General features: G+C 40.9%; 1 protein-coding gene and 1 non-coding gene across 18 annotated transcripts in view; both read left to right on the forward strand.

The window, feature by feature from the left end:
* The window catches only part of Ptprt (protein tyrosine phosphatase receptor type T), a 1,127,865-nt gene that overhangs the window by 990,911 nt on the left and 111,483 nt on the right, over window positions 1-25,471 (forward strand). For 12 of the 17 annotated variants that reach the window (XM_060382888.1, XM_060382893.1, XM_060382889.1 and 9 more), the window contains one exon: window positions 6,195-6,343. In XM_060382888.1, the coding sequence (XP_060238871.1) occupies window positions 6,195-6,343 (149 nt within the window). Of the gene's footprint in view, window positions 1-6,184; window positions 6,344-25,471 lie in introns of all 17 variants that reach the window. The other 5 variants (XM_060382885.1, XM_060382892.1, XM_060382886.1 and 2 more) reach the window with 1 other exon arrangement.
* LOC132653836 (small nucleolar RNA SNORA2/SNORA34 family) lies at window positions 6,768-6,904 on the forward strand. Its single transcript, XR_009591678.1, has one exon. It is a non-coding gene; the product is annotated as a small nucleolar RNA SNORA2/SNORA34 family (small nucleolar RNA).

Below are 25,471 nucleotides of genomic sequence, written 5' to 3' on the forward strand. Positions count from 1 at the left end.
TGAACCCTCGGTAGTGGTAGTCAGCTGTTCTCATCTCTTTGACAGTTATGAGCCTCTTCGTTAACTGTGGCCCACTTTAAAGAGAAGCTTCTCTGGAGCTTCTTAGGCTAGAAGCACTAATCTATGTATATATGCCTAAGTATTTAGAGGACAATTTGTAACCTTGTCCATGTAGCGAATCAACAATCCTATGTCCATCCCTATGGCCTGTGACCTCCTTCTCTTGGGCTTGTGACCAGTTTACAGTACCAGGCATGAGTTGTCTTCCTGCAGCAAGCCTCAAATCCAACCAGAAAGCTGTCAGCCATCCCTCTATCAGTCATCACTATTGCAACAGTGGACACACATTTCCTGGTAGGTTAGTATTGCAGCTCATAGGGCTCACAGCTGGGTAAAGCTATTGATAGCTTTTATCCTCTGGCAGCCGGCTTTTCCTTCTGGCACTGTATGAAAGCTAGCCAGCAGGAAGGAAACGCCGAGCTCACTTACAGTTTGATTTCTTGGTGTCCTGCAATCAAAGTGTGTGGTTTCCTCAGCATAGGGCATTGTCATCTAATTTGCATTCCTAATCCCATCCTGAGAAGGCAGGTACAAGAATGTCGGAACAGGGGTGTCCGGGTTTAAAGGCAGAAAGCAGGGGTTGGGTTCTATGGCTCCTATGTAGTCGCTGTGTGCCTTGACCAAGAACCCTCTGTCCAGGCTTAGTAAGAGGGAGTCTCTTCTGTAAAATGGCAGACTGGAGTAGCTCTCTTCCTGTTAAGAGGAACCGTTGTAGACAGAGAATCAGTCATGAGGCATGTACCTGTACACTCTGGCTGTAAAGTGTGTGAGGGATGCGTACTTTTCATTAGTGTCTGGGCACACTTACATTTCCTTTTTCTTCTTCCTGTTTTCTTTCTTTTTTTTTTCTGACTTCTATGGCTAAGATACCATCTGGCTTAAAGGTTAAAGTCTCTCAGAATTACCAAGATATTCTTCCCAGAGATGCTAGTACAGGGTGGGCCAGAGACAAAGCCCTCTGGCAAGGAAGAAAGTTCCAGGTCACTGTTGGCCTAAGAGAGGGTATATGGATGGTCATTTCCAGGAAAAATCCTTAGATGCAGCTCTAGATTTCTAATAATCAGCTGAATCCTCCTGATCTAAGACACTAAGAGACTGAAGGGTTTTGTGAATGTGTGTGTTGGAATTCCTGGTTGCTTCTATTCCAGGAGAGTTTCCAGTCTATACTAAACTCTTTCAGTAACGGGGGATCCTCACCCCCTGAACTGGAAAGCATTCATGCCTGTTTTGTTTTGTTTTGTTTTGTTTTGTTTTGTTTTCCTCAGGACATCCTGTCTAGCAGAAAAAAAAGTTTAAAGTAAGTGCTTGTCCAACACACTCATGAGCAAAGGAAAAGAAAATAATTTTAGGGAAGAGATGAAGAAGTGTACAAAATAGAGAGTTGCTGCAGATGGTTCAGATTACCATCTTAAAACATTGTCCACCTCTGCAAACATCCTGCAGAGGAATCCATAGGCTTCTATGTGCTCTCTTTTCCTCAGCTTTTGGTACCCCCTGCTGGTGAAATCCCGTGACCCAATTGACAAGAATAACAAAACTAATAGAGAAATATTTGCAAGTTCAGAAAAGTCACAAGTACTTGAGTGTTAAAGGCCCTGAGGATCCATGCCTTAATTAACGAGAGGGCCACCCAACGAATCATATGACTATTTCATGATGTTTAGGTGTTGTTTTGTTTTGTTTTTAATGTTCTGTGACTTGGAATACTTGGTGGGATCTAGACTTAACAAAAAAAGAAAAAAAGCAACCAAACAAACATTCCACTAATTTTGCTGAGTTATCTAACGAAAATATTCCCAAGCACAAACTGATACCATGCGGGGCTTTCCTTTTCTTTGGTTGTACTTATCTACTTTTGAAGTGGTTATAATTTGTACTTAGAGCAGGATAACAATCTTTTCTACACTTCAAATCATAGACTTTCAAATAGAAATTTGTGCAACAAATTTATTGAGCATGGGCTCTGTGCCAGATGCTTGGCAAGAGATTGGAGGAGGTACAAGGAGTCAAAAGCCCTTCTCCCAAGAGGTGCTTTCAAGTGGGTGAGAGTTTAGTGAGTGTCACAAGAGTAGATGAGTGCTTAGCTGACATGGCATCGAAACCTTCCCTGGTCTCCTGCCAGAGTTCAAACCAAGTGTTAACTCTCTCGTAGCACCAAATATTTCTTCTTGGCATTCTCCATTTCTGCGATTTCATATTTCTGCACTTACTTACCTGTATAATGCTTGTCTCTGTCATTTATCTCTGGGCTTTTAGAGGGTCAAAGTGATGAAGGCAGTGCTTTCTTACATTTAGCAGAGCCTGATACATGTAAGTGCTCAAATATTTGTTCAAAGAATGAGTCAACCCGAGAGGAAAAATTTATAGTTCTGTTAGTGGAGCAGCAAGAAGCCTCAGAGAAGGTCTGACATTGGCATGACTTTCAACTTGAAGAATGAAGAGAGATGCCCAGTGGGAAAGAATAAGAACACGTCCAGGCTGAGAGTGTTGAGAAATGTGGGTTGGGGGAGGGAGATAGGTGCTGTTTGCTAGGAGGTGTGGGTGGGAGGCTAAGCTGAGGCCTAGCATAATTTGAAGGTCTTGGATATTTTCAGATTTGGGTTTTCTCCTGGGGGGGGGAGCATAAAAAGGAAAAGATAAGTTAAATTCTTTGGTAATGTCAAGAAATAATAATTTTTCCTGTTGCTACGGTTATTTCTAATTTTTAAATTTTTAATTCCAGAAAGATAGAGGTAGATCTTGAGCTATGAGTTTGCGTTTTCCTTTCTTCTGTGGCTTTTGCATGTCCACCTTTGGGGCTGTGGTTTTCTATTGCAAAAACATTTCTGTAGGATTCCCATGACCAAAATACTCACACAGGATTCCTATCACCAAAACAGGCAGGATGTTTCAGCAGTGGGCCACATACCCAGGTACTGCTATGGTTTGGAGGAGGCGCATTCCACCCCGGAAGGATTGTGTGTTAAGAGCGAGGGCTCAGAGCGCATTGCTGTGAGGTGCTATGGGAGTGTGAGGCTGAGTGAAGGTCTTTAAGTCAAGGGAGAGACTTTTAAGACTGCAGCCTATCATTTTGTTTCCTGACTCCTGTCCTGAGCAGTTTGCTCCACCATGAACATATCAAATATGCATCCCTTGCTAGAGGCTGTCTCTGGTATGTTTTATGTAAACCTGGCTAATACAGAAGCTCAGTTTTTCTTTCCTTTTTTTTTTTTTTTAAATATAGCTGTTTGGCTCTACCCAAACATTTTTATAAAAATGTCATTTTTCCAAGAAGCAGTGAGACCTCTTTTGGATATTGTTACTCCTTTGGAAGCTAATGATTTGTGTTGAAGACAACTCTCTATATATTATTTACCCTAAATGGAATGAGATTGGCTGGAAGTTCTGTCCCCAAGGAAATATCAAAGCCTCTGATTCATGCTCATTTGTAGTTTTCGAGTTAATTCTCTTATCAGATTTCCTTTTATTTCCTGCTGGGGCAATGTGAGTGAGCTTAGATAGAAGCTAAATATCTGCCATATATCCTTTCAAATTTATGATTAAGAAGGTCACATATACATTTTTAAACACATTCCTTTTTGATAATGAATGAAGAATAAAATTTTGAAATGTCATCAGCTACAAAACTGTTCATTTTTCTTTTGTTGGTGTTCACTGTGCCTGTTGATTGCCTGATGATGGTGAAAAGGGCCAGGCTGAGCCAAGCTTGATTTCCTGTTGTTCCTCTGACTACCTAGAGTAGTTTTACTGGCACAACAGCCTGCCTGTGGCCAAACCATTAATGACCAAAAATGTGTTTCTTTTCTTGAGTGCAATTCCTTCTTCCGGCCAATTTTCAAGAATAAATAAAGAATTCCACTTTAGGCTGCATTGATCTTCAAGTTATGGCCAAATGGGGAATTATAAAGCTTATTCTCTTCCTGGTCCAGATTCGTAGACCAGATTCACCCTGTTCTTTTCTCTGTGATGTCTTCTACTGCAGGAATGTGTTCTGCAGAGACTCCATCAAAGAGGTACTTTGTCACCTGTAGCTTTTAGTTAAATTCAGCTAATTGGGGGCTACTATCGGAAGTTAGAGGATGGGGAAAGTCGGATGGAGGTAGTTTGGCCTGTGGTTTCCTCTTTGTGTGCTCATGTAGGACTGAACAGACCCGTCAAGAGAAAACCTCTGCCCATCTTGCTTATTTTCAACTCTCTCCTTAGGGTTCTAGTCATAGCTTCCTCTGCTTGTCTCCCTGGGCCCCTGCATGGGAAACAGGTTTGATTTTGTTAATTGTTTTGTTTTCTATTTTTGTTTTTGTTTTGTCTCTATGTTATATTGTTGCTATCCCCTAGGACTTTTGTCAGTGATCCTTTTATGAAGAAAGACTTCTCAAATTATCTTCATTTAAGGGTGTATTCTGCCATTCCTACACCTACAGATGGTACCTGTGTTCTTAGGAGGAGGCTGTCAATTGGGCATTGGTCCCAGATAGACTCTTTGAAAATATTTCTCCATCCAGACTCATCCTTTTTCTAGTGCTTCTTGTGGCAGGGCGATCGTTAACTCTTGAAATGCCTTATCTCAGTATTGAGAACATTGTTCCTATGTTACACTTAATTTCACTGCCTCAGGATACCTTTTTCTTTCTGGACTGAGACAAAAATAACAAAGGTTAAAAGTTAAAACCAGGCTGTGTGAAGACATGAGCAGTAGACTCAGAGAAACTTATCCTTGACATACTTATTTAGACCATAGATTTTCATTTGATAGAAACATGACTATATTTAGATGTATGTATGTTGGGGAAACCCATAGAAACCACATGCAAGAAAGGTCATCATATTTCTATCTTTTATGAAATACCTAAGCCCCAGCAGTTTAAATTTAAGTAAAATAGATTTCTCAATCCATAAAAGAAGACGCCTTTGACCTTTTAGTTCCCCAGCGAGGAATCAAAGCCTCTGCCACTTGGTGTAATTCAAAGATAGATGGAATTCTACAGTGAGACTGCTAGGGAGGGTGCTGAGACATTAGACTGTGCTCAGCTGAGTCAGCAATGATTTAATAGCACCATCCATGTGGTCGCTGTCCTTCATGTGCAGGTGTTGTGGTCTTTGTGTTGTATGTGTTACTAATCCTTGCATCCGTATGAGACTAATCCTGTTATTCAGTGAAATGTGTAGAAGAGTTCAGGATGGACAGAGATCAGGAAACCTGCTTCAGGCAGGCAGCAGAGGCAGGATATGAACGCATGCCTACATAATGCCAAAGGAGGTTAGGTCTCAGTGGCTGATGTCAGGACTCCTGGGGAACTTGGAGGCCAGGTATTGGTCCTAGATCTAGGCCTCTGGGTGCTATCAGATTTGTGATTCAGATTTGTGCCAAGCTTTTAGAAGTACCTCTAAACACTATTATTATTATTATTATTATTATAAGTGATTCCCTGGTTCTCTGGAAATATTGTTTCTAACGTCTATGATTCAAGTTCATCTTTGGCTTCTCTTCCTTTGTGCTAAAAGACTAACCTTTACCCTCACCAAGCACCAACTCCTACTTTAGTCTACTGCTCTCTGGTGGATTTTTTCATTAGTCAATCCCTGAGAAGGGCTGATCTATATCTCTCATGAAATACCTAAGCCCTGTCGGTTAAAATTTAAGTAAAATAGATTTTTAGGTCCAGAAAAGAAGCCTTGACCTTTCAGTTCCCTAGTGAGGAATAAAAGTCTCTGTTGTTTGATATAATTTAGAAAGAGATAGAAGTCCACAGTGGGACTGTTGGGGAGGGTTTTAAGATGCATGAAAACAAGAGGATCGGCCTGACCTTTTCCTCCCTCCAAAAAGAAAGTGGGAGACACATCATAGAGTCTCATTGATTTCTGATTATAAGCTCAAATATATAACATGCTCATTGTTACAAATAAAACAATGTAAGTTGCATGTTTCCTACTAAATTAAAATGATTTCCAGTTTCAGGAAGGTTTGTGTTTATTTGATCCTGACATTAAAGTGCCCGCCTTGCTTCTGCTTTTGTTGAATGAACTAATATGGTGTTAAGAATGAGGGATAAAGGAAGAGCTCAATCTGCCTTCCCAGTCTTCTAATGCAACTAGACCCATCTAACCGTGATTTTTCCCTTGCACATGTCCCAAAGGAAGCTGGCTAAGAAGCAGAAGGAGACACAGAGTGGAGCCCAGAGGGAGATGGGACCCGTGGCCTCTGCTGACAAGCCCGCCACCAAGCTCAGCACCAACCGCAATGATGAAGGCTTCTCCTCCAGCTCTCAGGATGTTAATGGATTCAGTAAGTCAAGCCAACCAAGGTGAATGGTGTATCGGTGGTCAATTTTGGTGCCGGTGCTTCCCCTGGGGATCCCTCATGATGACCAAGTCCAGTAAACCATAAAATCTGACTGCTTCCCTGGGATATCAGACATGAAGGGTCTTCTCCCTGGCAAAGCTTTAGGGTGGCCCCACCTGTTATAAAATGAAGATTTAAGAAAATGGGACTAAAGTGGCTCAGCTAATAAACATGCCACACAGGCATGAGTTTGGATCCCCGGCACACAAAGAAAACGTTAATCTGGGTGGCATGTACCAATAAGCTCATCACTGGGGATGGGGGGAAGGAGACAGGTGGATTCCCTAGGGCTTGCTAGACAGCCAGTCTGGCCTAATCCATGAATTCCAAGTCCAGTGAGAGACCCATCTCAAAAAGTAACATAGGACTGGCTCTGAATCAAGGCCAGCAGTTTGCTGAGGCGGTTGGTTTCAAGTCAGTGCCTAAATAAATATCTTTCTATGGTCTGTTGTCCATCTCAGAAATTTAAAAATGTAATGGTCAATTCATTAGAAAGAAACATCTGTCTGGATATGGTACCCAGCTCTGTAATTGTAGCACTTGGGAGGCTGAGGCAAGAAGATTGACAGTTTGAGGCCTGCCTGGGCCACAGTAAAATCTTATCTAGGGTAGGTGAAGTGGGGCAGGGAGCCAAAAAAACAGCTGAGTCATTGGTGATAGATGTGGGGGTGATAGTCTTAATGACATTCTACAGTTTCTATATAATACTAATATATTACTGATTTAGCTTTTGTTCATTAAATTATGTGTTAAACCTGTTACCAAGAAAAAAGATTACTGTTTTTTTTTGTTTTGTTTTGTTTTGTTTTGTTTTTTCCTAGAACATGATTCTGTACTGTGAATTTCTGTGCAATAGTGTCCTTTTGTATAGTTAGGGCCCTAACTTGTATACTTTAAACTTACTCAAAGTAAAAGCTTTGAAACATAAATAAGTTAGGAAGTGATTGAAGTATTTACACAATATTAACTGCTGATGTTCACATGCATACACATGTACACACAAATAAATATATGTGAACATGCACATATTTGTAAGCCACACATACAAAAAATAAACCAACTAGAATCTATGCCTAAGCAGATGGAATGGGAATAAGTCATCCTAAAAAGAAAGACAAGTAGTTAAAAATAATAATAGTTACAAAGAAAGAGGAGGGAGGAAAGGAGGAGGATGTGACCTTAAAGTACAAAAAAAAAAAAAAAAAAAAAAGAAGAAGAAGAAGAAGAAGAAGAAGCAAACTTTACTTTACTGAACTTAGTGCCTGAGAATTTTCAAAACTATTTCACATTTTCTGCACAAGATAGATGAATCATGGAATGTTTCTGTCTCTATCCCTAATATTTAAGGAACTGAGGTTTAAAGAAACAATCTCTAAAATCCCAAGCCCATACTGGAAGTGGTGCCTCCCAAACCCTAAACAGGTCTATTAGGTCAAAACTGTCTTCATCTTCATGCAGCACTGCTGAGGCATTCTTGACTGATATAAGCAGTTTAGATTCCATGGTTGACTCATCCAAAGAACTCCATGGCTAGGTAGTTATAAGCCTTGTTTGGTGACCCAGCTTGAGAAAGCTGTCATTGTTCTATTCTTTCAACCACGCTATAAGCTAGTTCTTTCCTGGATTTAGTAATAAGATAATACATTTTCACTATTATCACTTGCATTATAGACAGAAGAAACCATGTTTTGTAAAGATCACTTTAGATCCAGTCTGTCTGGGGGATGTGGAGTGATGAGATAACAAAAGAAGAAAGGAGATATATATATATATATATATATATATATATATATATATATATCCACTGTCTACGATGCAGGCACTCTTGTTTAATTTCCACCATAATCATATGAGACACTTAGCATTGCTGATCCTACTTTGTAGATAAAATATGTTTGTGTCAGCTTCCCAGAGTTCCATAAATCATTTCTCATGATCCAAGATTCCTAGGCTGGAGTGCAGCAAAAAACTTAGAAAGTTTTTCCAAACAAAATTTCCTTGCCGATAAAAGATGGGACATAGACTGAGGGCTGTAGATTTCCTAACACCTTCCAAATGGCCCTTAGAGATGCCCTGGTGAAGAGCACAGGACTGTGAGGAAAGCAATTACTATTTTCAAATGTAAGAGTGCTTTCTTTCTTCTTCTGGGATACCTCACTGAGGATGATCTTTTCCAGTTCCCACCATTTACCTTCAAATTTCATGATTTTCTTGTTTTTTTATCACTGAGTAATATTCCATTGTATAGATGGAATATTGTGTACCACAATTTAAGACACACAGGGTATATACTCACTCACAAGTGGATACTAGACATATAGTATAGGATAAACATACTAAAATCTGTACACCTAAGGAAGCTAATCAGAAAGGAGGACTCTGGGTAAGATGCTCAATCCCCATTCAGAAAGGCAAAGAGGATGGACATCAGAGGAGAGAGAAAACAGAGAACAGGACAGGAGCCTACCACAGAAGACCTCTGAAAGGCTCTGCCCTGCAGGGTATTGAGGCAGATGTTGAGACTCATAGCCAAACGTTGGGCAGAGTACAGAGAATCTTATGAAAGAAGTGGGAGATAGTAAGACCTGGAGAGGACAGGAGCGCCACAAGGACAGCAACTGATCCTAAAATTCTGGGCACAGGGGTATTTTCTGAAACTGATACTCCAGCCAAGGACCACTCATAGAGATGGCCTGGAACCCCTGCACAGAGGTAGCCTATGGCAGTTCAGTATCCCAATGGCCTCCATAGTAATGGGAACAGGGACTGTCTCTAACATGAACTGATTAGCCTGCTCTTTGATCACTAATTCCTGGTGGGGGAGCAGCCTTACCAGGCCACAGAAGAAGACATTGCAGCCACTCCTGATGAGACCTAACAGACTAGGGCCAGAGGGAAGGGGAGGAGGACCTCCTTTATCAGTGGACTGGGAGAGAGACATGGGTGGGGAAGAGGGAGGGTGGGATTGGGAGTGGAGGAGGGAGGGAGGTACAGGGGGATACAAAGTGAATTAACTGTAATTAATAAAAATAAAAAATACTTATAAAAAAAAGAGTACCGTCTTTGGGAAATATTAGTTTAAATCTACCCTCTCCCAAAAATAAAGAGGCTGAGAAAGAGGAATACTCATATCCTTTACCTGTTGTTAATGTTACCAGTTGTTAACATTTTTTCAATATTGGTTGCATTTTCTCTCACCAAACACAATTTTCTCAGCTACTTAGGAGTTAAGTTAAAGTTTTCGGAACATTCCACCTTTAGAGATTTGGGTATGCGGTTCCTATGATGTAAAACTGCTCTTCAACACCTCACAATAGGATTAGTCTTCTCTAAGTATCATTGGTCCAATGATTTCAAGTTCTCCCGTGTCCCCAGAATATTCTGGCTGCTTTGCTGTAAATGGGGATCTAGCCAATGCACTCACATTCCATTTGGTTTGTTGTCTCTGTTGGCTTTCCTATAGCCCCCTAACCTTTTTTTTTTTTTTTTCAGAAAGCTGACATTTTTCCAAAGTCTAGGACAATTGTTCTACAGAGTGATCTATAAGAACAGAGCTGTCTGATTTTTCCATCATATTTCATTTACGTTAATCATTTTGGAAAAAAGATACACTACGTATTACTATCGTTTACTGCTCTAAATTTTACCAATAAGCACATGATATCACTCTACCTCCATTGATGATGCTAAGTTTGAATATTACTTAAGGTTGGATGATTGATTTTAAGATAAAACTATAAAAATATACTGACGATCTTATGAACAAATATTTGATTTTTTGCTTCTTCTTATAGATAAGAGACAATCTGTGGTTTGTTTAACCCTGCACATAGCCCTTTTCTGTCCAAAGTAGCTGGATTCAGGCTGGGAATGCAGACACAGAACTGGAGAGGCACAGGCGCTGGCTAGGAAATGGGCTTGGTGTGTCCTTGAAGAGAGGTTGGTCCTGAGTCGCACTGATTTGTCTCTAGCTCTTCCGCTTTGAGCATCGAAAGTGTAGCCTTGAAAATGACCCTAGTTTTACTTATGCATCCTGAACCTCTCCTGTACAACATAGCCTCGGGTACACACTTTTTATCCTGTTAGAAAAAGTGCTGTGGGAAGACCTCAGATGCCAAAAGAAGTTTGACAATCACTGTGACCCTGAAATTGCAGGTATTTAGTCTCAAGCTTGCTAGTCATATGGGAAAACAAGCTAGATCACACTGATATTTTTGGATTTCAAAAAAATATCAGCACTGCTTTCACTGTGACTGAAATGTTAGACCCTCAAGATTAAAGTGCTGGAGACTGAGGTGGATTCTTCGAGAATGAGAACGAAAGGGGAAGAAGATTCAGGGGGATCTGAGGAGACATTTTAAAGGGCAAGGATAGTCTTCCCAAACAACTGGACGTGTGCAGTGTCCCTATTTTACACTTGTACACACATGCATCCATAAAACCATACATACATAGAACAATAATGTGCCTATGCACTCCTGTAGATATATATAAATGAATGTATTTATTTTAATGATATTCATTTTTAAAGGGCAGAAAAAATTTCAATTGACTGGTTTATTGAATTATTATGAAATCTTGCATTTGTTTGAGTCACGGAATATTTTATAATTTTTTTCTAACCATCTTCAGGCTGCAACTACAAACACACTCTGGGTTTTGGTTTTTTTTTTTTTTTTTTTTAATGCCCTAAATTGCATCAGGTAACTTTTAAAATGCCCTGTGGAACCACTGGGATGAGATTTGAAGGGGGGGGAACGAAAGTAATGCTTACACTGGAGATGTAGAAATTGCTTCTAAAATCACCCTGATGTATGTAAAATTGAATCTATTTTCGTGACATTAGGGAAGTGGCTGTCTGCCTTCTGAATCGGCGTCTTTAAGAGTGACTGAGATTATGTGCAAATTTTGAGGCAACATTGAGAGAGGGAGGGCAGGAGAAGAGTTGTTACATTGGAGAAGATTATAGAAAGACATGCTTTGGGCAATTATTTCATTACTGAGTAGGTGGGCCCCAGCTTTATTCAAATTCTGTGTTTTCCTGCTTAGGTCTGTTTTCTGGCCTTATCTATAACCAGTGACTGCTATCTTTGGCAACATCTCTTCAGTCAAGCCTCCCAATATTGTGTAGGAACAATGACCTCTGGGCAGAAGGGTGACAGGGCTGTGTCGGCTATGGGCTGTTGCGGTGGAGTACTCAGGCATTCTTTTAAAAGCAGTGCATGTCGCATTTCAAGGACAAACAGTGCGCGTTGTTTTCCATGTAAAGAAAAGCTGGCTTTTATTAGGTAATCTGATTGTGATCTTGGCTGCCTTAAGTATTTGTAATTTTTTTTTCCTGTGATCTTCTGCTCACTGGAATTGTTTTCTGGCTCTTTCCTCAAGTACTCTTCTTATATATCATTGTATTTGCTTCTTTATCTCTTGTATTTATGTGTCTTCCCCTTGCTCGTTTTCAAAGTAAACAAAAGACTGGGAGGGAATGAGGGATCGGGACACGGCTGGGATACAGAGTTAATAAAATGTAACTGATAAAAAATAAATAAAAAAAATAAAATAAAATTATGCTTAAAAAAAGGAAACAAAATGCTTCAAAACAAATCACAGTTGAATGCCTATGACATAGGGGCTTGCATGTTTGCCTTTCTCATTCTGCATTTAGACTTCGTTGTTCACTGCCTGTCTCATTAGTTAGCACTCGCTCTGAACTAGAGTTACAGGAGATGGTGAACCACCTGATTTGGACACTGAAAACCAAACTTGGGTCTTTTGGGAGAACAGGAAGTAAGCACTTTTAACCACTGGGCCATCTCTGTAGCCTCCAGAGAAATATTTCTAGTTGTGCAACATATCTCAACAGTAGACCTTTATTTTTGCATCGTAGATAACAGGTTTAATATTGTGCCTATTCTACATGTGGGTAAACTGAGGTACACAGTACATAGCCTTTGACAAGTCAAAATCAGGGCACATTTTTCTGAACCTATCAACTCATTTCTGCCAAGGATTTAGGGAAATAGCCAGAAAGAGCATCCATGTTAAGAAGAATAGGAAAATAAAAATTAAGATAAGAAAATTATAAATAAAAGCAATAGAGTCAATTCAGTGAAACATTAATATAATTATACCTTAATTGTATCTAAATATGTAAGCTATAGCATGTAGAAATCATCAGACATTAGACCACTAAGAACTCAGCTAAGTCAGGAGTTGTTTGAGAAAAGTAGTTAAAATTCAGAATTTACCTCACATATAAACACCTTTTCAAAAGATATTTATTATATTATTTTTTATTTGTGTGTGTATGTGTGTGTGTGTGTGTGTGTGTGTGTGTGTGTATCTGGCAGCAAACACTCAAAGAAGAGGATAACATGGGGGAGTGCCTACTGCGTACTTTTTAGATGCTAGATTGCCTCCATTTGGAAAATGAGGAGCAAAGTTTAGGACACCTAACGTAGACAAGCCCAAAGTTACACAGCACAGAAACAGCAGAGGTGAGATTAGGAGCCAAATGGAGTTTTCTGCCCTCCAACCAGGGCCGTGAATTACAGCTTGGCAATTGTCGGCTTCATGGAATGAGCATTTTGGTACTGGCAGAGACAGACAGCAATCTTCCCCAGTTATAAGGTGGCAAATGTTCTGCCATGTGTGCAAATGCTTCCACCACATCTCTGTCGGTCATGGGGGCCTCTATCCGGGAATTGCCATAGAGCCAGTTAGATTGTCATGACCATCTGAGTCTGACCTCACAACAACCCTGTCCCAACCATAGGTTTATTGCTGAACCCACTTGACAGTGAACAGACACATGCATATACAGTAAAACATCTCCCTACACTTGTTGGAAGCATTGTTAAAGAACTATGTATCCAAACGTACGTATTCTCCTTTCCAAACGGGACAGCTTCATCTTTAATCTCTACGACCCCTCTACAGGGAAGCTGGGTGGAAGCAGCACTAAACAAAGGCAAAACTGCCCTGCAGAGTGGGAAGACAGCGCCTCCCCTCTCCTGTGTTCATCTAAACTCCTGCTTCAGCTGCACCTGCCCTGTGGATGCTCTCATAGACACACCCTGCAGGAGATTGCTGGGAAAACAAGAGTCTAGATCAATGGTGTCGTCTTTATTATTGTTGAGCTGGAGCAATCTGCCAGAAAACACAGAAATAAATGAGCAGGGATAGCTTCCGGCCCCTGGCTCAAAACAAGGCAGGAAAACAGAACCAGACAATGATCACCTTTGTTGCATAACTTTGTGTTGAACCAACCTGCAAATTGAACTCCAGGATTCTTCCCCTGTCTTTGTGACCAAAATACACTTCAAGGACAGAAATGTGCAGTTTTCCATTTAAAGACACACTGCCTTCTCTTCAGTAATCTCATTTTGATCTTCTCCTTGCATATTGATAATTGTTCCCTACAGTCCTGTCCCTTTTCTGGGTGATTCTTCGGCTGTCCTGGCATATTGTGCTTATGTCTTCTTCTGCTTGTGTATTCATGTGTCATCTTCTCCTGGCTCATTTCAGTCCAGAGAAAAATGCTTCAGGAGCTGTTACCTTCTGATGATGAGAGTGGCCCCTGAAGCCTGAGGCATGTCCCTGTCACTCAACAGACAGAACTCATAAAAGAGTTTCTTTGGACACAAGTCAGGAATTGTTCAAGTTTGGTTCCCTCATAGGGTAGCTGAGCAGAGATGAGAGATGGGGCAGGCAGAAGAAAGCACCAGGCAAAATGCAGCTTGATTTATTTTAGAAATACCTTGTGTAACTAAAGAAATTGGCATTGGGACGATGGATCAGAACTTTAAAATGTACCAGGGGTTGGAGGGGATTGTGGGAAAAATCCCAGGAAGTTGAGCCAGCTACAGAAATGAGTCTTGGCCTCCTCTGGGGTAACCTTTTACTTGATGGTTTGTGATGCTGATGACCGTTATCTCCACTGGGGACCTTATCTGGATCTGTTTTTATTATTGTTATTATTATTATTATTATTATTTTATTTTTATCTTAATAACAGTTTATTCACTTTGTATCCCAGCTGTAGCCCCCTCCCTCATTCCCTTCCAACCCCACTCTTCCTCCCTCAATTCCTCCCATGCCTGTCTCCAAGTCCAATGATAGGGGAGGTCCTCCTCCCCTTCCATTTGACCCTAGCTTATCAGGTCTCATTAGGACTGGCTACATTGTCCTCCCCTGTGGCCTGGTAAGGCTGCTTCCCCCTCGGGGGGAGGTAATCAAAGAGCCAGACACTGAGTTAATGTCAGAAACAGTCCCTGTTCCCCTTACTAGGAAACCCTCCTGGATACTGAGGTGCCATGGGCTACATCTGAGCAGAGGTTCGAGGTTATCTCCATGAATGGTCCTTGGTTAGAGTATCAGTCTCAGAAAAAGATCCCTGTGCCCAGATTTTTTGGTTCTGTTGTTCTCCTTTTGGAGCTACTGTCCTCTCCAGGTCTTACTATCTCCCCCTTCTTTCATAAGATTCCCTGTACTCTGCCCAAAGTTTGGTTATGAGTCTCAGCATCTGCTTTGATACCCTACTGGGTGGAGTCTTTCAGAGGCCCTCTTTGGTAGGCTCCTGTCCTGTTCCCTGTTTTCTCCTTTTTCCAATGCCCATCCCATTTGTCTTTCTGGGTGAGGATTGATCATCTTACCCAGGGTCCTCCTTCTTGCTTAGCTTCTTTAGGTGTACAGATTTTAGTATGTTTATCCCTATATAATATGTCTAATATCCAGTTATAAGTGAGTATATACCATTGTGTCTTTCTGCTTCTGGGATACCTCACTCAGGATGATCTTTGGGTCTGTTCTTTTGCTGAATACGTTCATATATTGTATCTATTCCCCAAGTAGTATGACTAGGTAGAATTGTTACCCTGATGTTATAAATAGCATCTTTATTGCTATTATTATAGCTTCACTCCTAAGCATGATTCCTGGGTCATCTGTGGTTTCTTTTTTTTTTTTTTTTTTTTTTTCTTTTTTTTTTTCAATGCAGTTTATTCAGGAACCTTGAACAATCATCTGACCCTGAGGAAAGCCAGCCCACAGCTTATAAGAACACAATCTGGCCACTGCTCAAGTCTCTGGCCTGTCAGATTCTAACTGACAATGTATTTACATGAAAGAATCAATCAATGAACAAATGATGGATTGGGATTCATACTAAGATTTCTCTAATTCCAGATCCTTATACTTGTCGCAGAGTGAATTTCATCTTCTATGAACCTGAAATTTGTCACTATAATTTCAACATTTCTTTCCTTCTTTTATTTTTTTTTCACTTATGTACCAGTAAGTAGCCCAGTGCTGGCTTTGTCTGCCCTCTGGTGTTGGATAGGGTAATGGAATCAATCTCTCTCTTCCTGTGGCACCCAGCCCTACCCCATTTATTTAACTGTTAGACGGAAGTGCACCTAGATCGGTCTTACAAGCTAAACAGTTGCACTTCCGTCATCAAGCTTCAACAGAATAAACATCTTGTTTTCAATCTGCTCGAAACAGCTGGCCTTTCTGTCTGTTTGACCCATACGTGTGAAGTAAGAATTACCAAGATAACCATGACTCTGCACTGTAGGCTGGGACTTCAGAGAGCTGTCATCTCTCTCACTCTGGATTCCAAACTGGCATTCAGAACACATGCTTCATGACCTGAATTAATGTCCAAGAATCTTGTCACACGCCTACCTACTGTAGATACTATGGTTCCAGCCAGGGCTGGCATATCCAGCCTATGTGAAAATGACTTTCACTTACCCAATTGGAAAAAGAACTTGATGTCTCTTCTCTGCCAAGCCCACCAAGGTATGTTACTTCTGACTGTGAAAGCCAGTAACATCATTTACTCTTTCAGGTATGGAGTCCCCAAAAGGGAAAATTATTGTTCCTATTTATGGTAATTATTATCCTTGTTCAAGAAGTAATGATGTTGTGGCTGGAGAGATGGCTTAGAGGTTAAAAATACGCTGCTCTTGCGGAGGACCTGGGTTCAGTTCCCAATACCCACATGGTGGCTCACAACCATCACAACCATCCAGTTCCATGAGACCCGGTACCTTCTTCCAGCCTCTTTGGGCACCAGACACACCGACAGTGCATGTATATGCATGTAGGTAAAATACTCACACATAAAATAATTAGTGATATATTCATTTCAATGCAGAATACTAAATAATAGCATATTTATTAGCATCACTAGCCTATTGAGAAGATGAAATAAATGTTATAAACTGATGGTTTAAGGATGAGGAAAAGCAAGTCTTAAAAATAGAAATAAATAGATCTCCTAAAGCTTCAGAGGTTTAAATGGCAGAGTTAGACCCAAAACCACTCCTTTACACTGCCATGTGGAAGATAGGCATTATTATAGCCATTTAGTAGACAAAGGAACTCAGGCCTATTCTAACTGTATAAAAGTCCACTGAGCTGTGGTAGACTCTGAGTCTGGTTAGTTTTGTATGAGATATATTTCTTTATTTATAAGTTTATAAAGAAAAGAAATTAAGGTCCACAAACATTGAGTCACCCATTTAAAACAGTGTGTCCCAAATCCCTGCCTCCAAATGAGCGCCATCAGCGTGGGCGGTGCCTAAAGATAAATACGTTCAATATGCCGTCCAGGTGATCCAAATGATGTTCAAGTTTAAAAATCGATAGCGCAAGGCAAAACTAAGCTCTGTCAGACAGCGAAGCTCCTATGCTTCATTTGCCAAGTTGTCTCTGTTATTAGCAAAGTTGTAGGCTCTCTGGGTAGGAGTGCTCCCTTTCCTGCAGTGGTTGTTTTAAGAGGACTTTGCTGGCATGGGCATTTGACCTGAAGGCAATTAGTATGTGTCAGTACAACTAAGGATCCACCTGCCAAGGGTTCAGTCTCGACCATGTGGGATTTTCCTCTCTGTTTACCTGAACAGCGGAAAACCTAAGAGTCAGGACGAAAGGAGTGGAAATTTCCAAGCTGAAGCAATGATGAGTCACACAGCAAAAGCCAAGAGCTCAACTGAGCCTCCTCATGCAGAGGAATGCAAAAGAGAAGTGCAAAGATTCTGTTTGCGGGAACAATTATCTTTTCTGGTTGCTCCGGGATTAAATTGAATCTGGGAGAAGAATTGAATGTTACAAGCTTGCCACCTCCAGTTTTATTGAATATTTTACAGAGATTATTGAATATTTTGCAATCATCCACTTGACTGACAGATAAAGGGCAGGCTTATTAAATGCCTGGAAATCCGGAGTTGGGTGGAATTGTTTGCTCTTTGGAAGAGAGAAATGGGGATATAAGTAGCCCATTTAAAAAGCGAACAAATTGTTCGTCCCAAACACTAAGGAGTTAGATTGTGACAAGTTGTTCAGAAGAATTTTGAATAAAAATGAATGTAACACAATAAATAGTAAAAATTAAGAAGCGACTGAGATAATGTTTGATCCAGTCTTCTCTTACTACAGGTGAGGAATTTGGTCCTGGAGGAATTTCTAAAGTTCACATGTTAAGTCACTAGTGGAATCAGGAGTAGTTTGGGTCTGTGTCCATTCTAGCTCTTGTCCCATAGTTTCCTTCAGAGAATTGGGATGCTGTGTATACTGTGTAGCCATTAGTGGTTTGTCTTCTCATAATTTCCACATACATCCCCTTGCTCCCAATCTGATTTCTGCACAAATAGAACCTTCCAAAATTGAATTATCCTTTTCATCTCCTCATTATGGGAGTAGCTGAGGTGTTCCTTTAAATATTCATTGAATGCCCACTATAAGGAAAATATTATAGGGATTGTAAAGATAAATAAGACACGGTCTCTGCCTTCAAGGATATTAGTCTCGTCCATGAGGAGACTTGTAAGTGGATTGGTTTCAATAAATATGGTAAGTGATAGAGGAAAGGCATGTATAGTGTCCCAGGAATGCCAATCAGAGTCTCAGCAGGTAATTAACTCTGCCTAACTGAGTTAGCAACTGCTCATTTAAAGGCTATGCAAGAGAGGACTTATCCCAGGTGAAAGGCACAACTTGCATGTTTCTGGAGCATTACAGACTCAGAGTCCAGTGCACTCTGCTAAAAGCATATGGTCATAGATGGGACTGGACTGCTAGTTGGCACTTACTGAGGCCAAGCTAAATGCACATTCTGTGGCCAAGTTAAAAGCACATTCCGAGGAGGTTAACCCTTCAGAAGGCTGAGTAACCCGAGGTGTCCTTGCTTTGTGCTGAATCTTGAGTCCCATTTGCTTCATCTTTCCATTGCAGTAGTGGTAACAACATTTTATCATCAACAGACCTCTACTGTCATTGTAAACTGGCTCAGCCATTCCCTCCCAACACCTTCTAAAAAGGACTTCAGTGAAGCAACAAAGCTGAAGGTGCTGCTGACAATTTATGCGAGGCCACTACATCTCCAGAATTAAATAGAATAGTCCTCCATACTTCACAGGTGGTCCTGAATTATAACAGGGCACTTAGAAAGTGCTTCTTACAGTAATCAGGGATAAAGAAAAGATGCTGGAAATGTAAATATGTAGTTGCTAGGTAGCAGAATAAACCAAGTCTTGGAGACTATTTTTTTTTTAAATCTCCTCAGATCAAAGCTGTAGCCTGGATAAGTTTAAAAAAAAAAAAAAAAACATGGATAATTCTACTAGCTTATATTTTGTGAGTAACTGCTGGCCAAAGAGCTTTAAATGCCTCATTTCATGTAATATTGGAAGCAGTTGTGTGGTGCAGGTTAAAGAAACTGAGCTACATCAGAGTTGATGTAGCTTACTTGCTCAAGGTCATATAGGTCCCAAAAAAAGCAAACCTGGGTTTGAAGCAGGGGCTTATGGGATTGGCCTGTCAGCAGCCCCCCCCCCCCCATCTAGTAACAATTTCTGTACTTGGCTTTCCTACTCTCCTGTTTCTCACTTTTCTCTACAGCCATTTTCTCTCTTTCTTCCTTATTGGGTGCTCTTATTAATATATATTTGTATTGATTACAGTTTATTCACTTTGTACCCCAGCTGTAACTCCCTCCCTCATCCCTTCCCAATCCCACCCTCCCTCCCTTTTCTTTTCCTATGCCTCTCCCACAGTCTACTGATAGGGGAGGTTCTCCTCCCCTTCCATCTGACCCTAGCCTATCAGGTCTCATTAAGACTGTCTGCATTGTCTTCCTCTGTGGCCTGATAAGGCTGCTCCCCCCTCAAGGGGAGATGAACAAAGAGACAGCCCCTGTTCTCATTACTAGGAAACCCACTTGGACACTGAGCTGCCATGGGCTACATCTGTGTAGGGGTTTTAGGTTATCTCCATGCATGGTCCTTGTTTGGAGTATCAGTCTCAGAAAAATACCCCTGTGCCCAGTATTTTGGGTTCTGTTGCTCTGCTTGTGGAGCTCCTGGGGGGTCTTTCTATCTCCCCCATCTTTCATAAGATTCTCTGCAGTCTGCCTAAAGTTTGCAATGAGCCTCAGCATCTGCTTTGATACCCTGCTGGGTAGAGTCTTTCAGAGGCCCTCTTTGGTACGCTCCTGTCCTGTTCCCTGTTTTCTCCCTCTTCCAATGCCTATCCCATTTGCCTTTCTGAATGAAGATTGAGCATCTTACCCTCTTTTTAATCTCAACTCTAGCCACAAATACCTCAGTCTCAATCCTGAAGCTCATCCTTTCTGTTTTGTTCTCACTCCTAGTGGCTGTTGGTGCTGCTGAGATGATCAAGCCAAAAACAGGGCATATTTAAGGCAGATAAAAGATCATAGTCCATAAATAATATATAATAACAATATATAATAATCCCCATATCTAGTAATGTCTTTCTTTACTCTATTTTTTTTTCTATAATAGTCAGGGATATACTTTTAAGCTAAATAGTAGGATAAGAACCAAAGGTAACATCCTGAAATCTTGAACTATTCACATCTCTTAGGCTGTCACAATTTTGCCCTTTTCCGTGAACTTCAGCTGTGCTGTCTTCTCTCACAGGATGTTTCTCTGTCTAGGCTGTGGTGGGATAGCTATAGCTTATAGGCCAAATCTAGTGCAAGATAGTTATTAATATAAATAAAGTTTTATTAGAACATAGTCATTTCTGTTTGCATGTCTCTATGGCTGCTTTTGTGCTTATGATAGTGTAGTTAATTAGTTGCCAATAGTTAATCACTTGATGCTCAAAACCTAAAATGTTTACTCCCATCAGAAAAAAAACATGTTCTAGCCCCTAACTGATAATTTTAGCTCTCAACTCATGTACTGTTGGTTTTGCAAAGAAATCTTATCCCTTTATCCAACTCGTTTGCTTTTATCAGTGGTATCACTGTGTTGTGTTTTCCCATTTTTACCCTCAAGGCTAACTGCAGTTTCAGTCACATTTGTCTAAGATCTATTTTATGAAAGTTTCAAGATGGGGAAAAGCATTTATGGTTTATTGCTCCCCTATTCTCAGCATGCAGCAAAATGTCTGTCACAGAAGACATACTCCAAATTCTTTATAACAAGTGGATGGATAGATAGATAAGAATTAGGTAGAGAAACACTATGTGCTCAGAAACCTAAAAGGAATGTTTGGCATAGATGGCACCACATACAGCTGTATGATTTTTCAACATCTATAAGTGGATCCAGGTGGAGAAAGGAATCAAAGGATGCACCTTTGCCAGTCAGGTGTCACCCAGATCTTAGCCCCCTTGGAGTTCTTTTCTCAGCAACCTCAGCACTCTAATACTCAAGGCATTTTTACATATTCATTGTCATGGTTTTTCAAATTCTGGGAGTTGTTACTCAAATGAGCCTTTGAAACTTAGTTATTGCACAGGCTGGGGTTGTAATCACCACTCCAATCCGTTGAGCAGTAAGGGGCATAAATGAGAGGTCTTAAGAGCAATACAGATAGGCATGTCTCAGTTTGGCTGCTATCTAGTTCTGCCAAGTAGAGAAGGCAAGAGGAAGAGCAAAGCAACATTTGTGACAACAGATTTGGTCCTCACCTCTCTGATTGGCTGCACATGTACACATGGAGATATGTCTTATCTGAGGGGTTACTGTTGATGATGAGTATCTGTTACACAGGTCAGGTCCATGCACTTCACTTGCTCTGAAAGCCACAGGCTTTCTATAATTAGTAAAACTTACTTACTAGTTAAAACGGAAGGCATTTGGGCCATGTTGGTTTTTTGAGTTAATGAGAGAGATTTCTAGTTGAGATCTCTGGGTGAGATGTGTACCTGCAGGAAATATGAATAGGTTCCATTGGTTATGGATAGCATGGTGGAGGGATTAGATTTTATAGAAACAAATGTCAAGGTGGCCATTTCAAGTCAGTCAAGGCAGAAAAGGAGAGGCAAGTGTCCACTCTTTATTTACCATGTCAGAATTTAATGGCATAAAAAAACAGCAGGCACTGTGTTTTGTTCACAGTTTGGTGGGCCAGGAGTTTGAGTACAAAGAATGTTTGCCTCTGCCTGACAACTCTGGATGTCCTGAGTGGCTGCAAATGGCTATGACAGTTCCCCTTGGGCCATAGTTTTTGCACTTCAGTTCTTTCTCAGGTAGCATCTGCTGGGGATGAAATGGCCAAATGGCTCTGTTGTTTGCATGTCTGATTCCTGGGCTGAAATAACTCAAACACCTGGAACAAGCTAATATTGTTCTTTCCCTATGCATTTGATGGACTTTCTTATAGCAGGAAGGTTCAGAGCAATCGGATGTCTTCTATCACGGCCAGCTTCCCCCAGCGAGTGTATTTCAGGAAAGTCAGAATGAATGCCAATTATCTTTAAAAATGAGGTCTATGTGCCAGAATCAAGTTTGCTGCCTCTCATCATTGGGAGAAGTCACAGGCCAACTTAACTTGAAGAGACTTGAAGGGCAGACTCCATTTCTCTACAAGAGAAATAGCATATGCATACAGGAGGGAAAACAATCAATGGTGTTAATTGCCATCTACTGTATAAAGCAGCTTCTCTGGTGAGGCTTGAGACATGTACTAACCTATAGGTATAACAATAAATCATTAGGAGCTGCTTTAATACTATCCCCTTTAGCAGCAGGTTGCCCCCTAGAGCCTATGACCTGTCTAGCCATGGGTTCTTGGCCCCAATAACTTGCCAATTAACACAGAGACCCACAACTGGTCAAAATGCAGGGAACAAGAGACTATAAAATATTCAGCCTTAAATGGGACATCTGTAAAGCACGCACTCCACCCCATTTCAAGACTCAGGGATCATCGCAGAAGAGTAAACTGAAAGATTATGGAGGTAGAGGCAGTGGATGACTAAAAGACATGGCAGGGCAGCTGCATGAATGAACTCACACAGATTGTGACAGTATGCACAAGACCTGCACAAGCTCAAGCCAAAAAGAAATCCCAGCATATTGGGGGGGAGGTAGTTATCAAGCCCCACCTCTACTGAGAAACTGTTAGTAACTGATAGCTTCCAGGAAGGGGGAGGATTCATTTTCTTTAAGGATGTAGCACCTAGGAGGACAACCTTATTCTAGTTGATGGCCACTTATCCCAGAGTATGGATCGAGAACAAATTGAGTTAAAGAAAATAAAAACAGAATGTGAAGTTAGGCATGCATAGGATGGCGGGAGAGGGATAGGGTAAATGTAAAAACCAAGTGAATTAAATTCTGCCCCTTAAAGTAGTAAAAATAGGTATTTTTTAAAAGACTCAGTGGTAATCATCTTAGATACAAACTAAAAGGAGAAAATTAACACACGGGGTAAAGAATTATTATGGCAATGTCTCCTTTGGCTGAAAGTCAGCATGACCAATGTGGATAGTTCACATGTCCCCAGTTTCAGTTTCTCTTAGTGATAACTCTGCTGTCACCAATAGTTTGGCAAGGTATCTGCAGATTTTCTGACTCTACGAAGTTCTTCTACTCTCTTGTATCATTCCTTATGAGGGTGAATGTGTGACAGCCCAGTGCTGGTGAGACGATGCAGCAGGGAGAAGTGCTTGCCACCAAGCCTGATGATGTGAGTTTTATTCATGTGACCCACAGGATGGAACAAGTGAGCCAACTCCAGCACGGTGTCTTCTGCGGCACACATGCACAGATGCATACAAACACACACACATCACACCGCACCACACTAAAAATATAATTTAAAAGTTTTATAAACAAGAGTCTAAAAACATTAACTTTCCTAGAGTCTTCAGTAGACTTCAGAGGATGGGAAACGTGTTTTGTTGTTGTTTTGTTTTGATTTGATTTTTATATGTCTGTGGTCTTCATACTCCCTGACGACAAGCTCCTGAGCCCATAATCCCATTCCATCAGATACCCAGTTATGAATGGTTTAGCCTCTGGTGGTACATGAACTGTATTGGTATTAAGTGATAGGAGATGATTATAGGCAAGTGAAGCACAGGCAGTCTTAAGGAATATGAAATAGTGTTGAAATGCATTGATTTCTGCAAGAATCTAGGGTAAATGTTAAAAATGGAGAGAAGAGGCTTGACATCAGTTTTATTAAGGTCACCCTAGTGGCTGTGAGTCAAATGTGCTGGAGGTGGAGTTAATGAAACTAAGGCATGGCAAGTCTTGTTTTTCCACAGAAACCAGTTTTCTAGGAAAGTACACAAAGTTCCTGATGCACCCCGGAAATTTTGTCACACACACACACACACACACACACACACACACACACACTGCAAACATATGCACACTTGGAGAATTAAGTCACCACAAAACAAACAAACAAAAAAAAAAACTGGAATGACCAACTCCTTGAAGTGAAGGGATAGGATGGTGTGCTTCTGTATTACATTCTTAAAACTGTTTTAAGCCCTGGATATTGATCAGATCTTTTGCCTTGCTTCATATTTTCTTGGTCAATCAATATTTTCAGAGCTTGATACCTGGAAGTATTTGTGCATGTTTGATTTAGCAATGAGTGTCATTATTCAGATAATATCTCATTGGGACAGTTCAGTTTTTCCTAGGTGAAAACCCCTTTTCATCTTCAGGGTCTTTGATCTGGGTTAGATGAAATTCCTTCTGATGTGCAGATGTGACAGAGGCTTAGAAAGTAAGAGAGTCATTCCAGACTAGTAGAGTCACTCCTGTCCTACTGCAGTGGGGACCCCGGTGCTGAGTTTCAACCAGCTGCGCCCTGTCAGATACATCTATTTGCAGATCTGACCGCTGGCCATTGTCACTATAACCTTCTCATTCTGTCCTGTCACCATCCTTTCAAATCGATTTATCAGCACAGGTTTATCTAACAACTCAGTGTCATGGCTATGCTTTACTTATAAAAAAAATGAACATTTGCTTACCTGTTCTGTGATTTAAAGATGTAGATTTCACCATATGTGCCCAATCATCCCTCCCCACCCCAAACGTCAACTCCCTGTTGTTCTTAGAATGAACTTTAAATGCACCTCATGTTCTATAGAGAACCCAGAATGAGCTGGCTTCTGTTTACATCTTTACAGTTTCTCCCTGCCCCTCTGTGTGGGTATGTGTGTGCGTGGGCACATGCACACATTTTCATACATGTGCAGACATATTGATATGTGTGCCTGTGTAAGGAGGCACACATGCGTGTCTATCCACACATGTGGAGACCGGAGGTCAATGTCAGGTGTTGCTTTTCCTATCCTCCTTATTCACTGATTATCTAGAGTGACTTCCCAGTGGGCTCCTGGGACTTGACCATCTCCCCACCCAGAACACTTGGATGACAGATGCACACCATTACACAACAGCAATTCTGTGTGGGTGCTAAGGGCCTAATGTCAGGTTCACATCCTTGCACGGTTGATAATTTACTGACAAAGAAGCATCCTTGCCCTTTCCACTTTATGTTTTGAGGTCAGATTTCTCATCGAACCTGAGGTTCACCTATTTGTCTAGACTTGGCTGGTCAGCAAGCTCCAGGGAGCCTCCTGTATCCATTTCTTCAGTGCTGATATTACAGACAGGTGACACCACACCCACTTTTTTTATTTTTCCAGTGTATGATACTAGGGTTCAAACTCAGGTGCTTGTATGACAAGCACTTTACCAGCTGAGCATTTTTCCTCCCCTGTTGACATCTATAATTTCATTTCTAGCCACTATCTAGTTTGCTTAATATACCCCAGAAATATTA

This window comes from Meriones unguiculatus, chromosome 4, assembly GCF_030254825.1.
Source record: "Meriones unguiculatus strain TT.TT164.6M chromosome 4, Bangor_MerUng_6.1, whole genome shotgun sequence".
Taxonomy (NCBI): Eukaryota; Metazoa; Chordata; class Mammalia; order Rodentia; family Muridae; genus Meriones; species Meriones unguiculatus.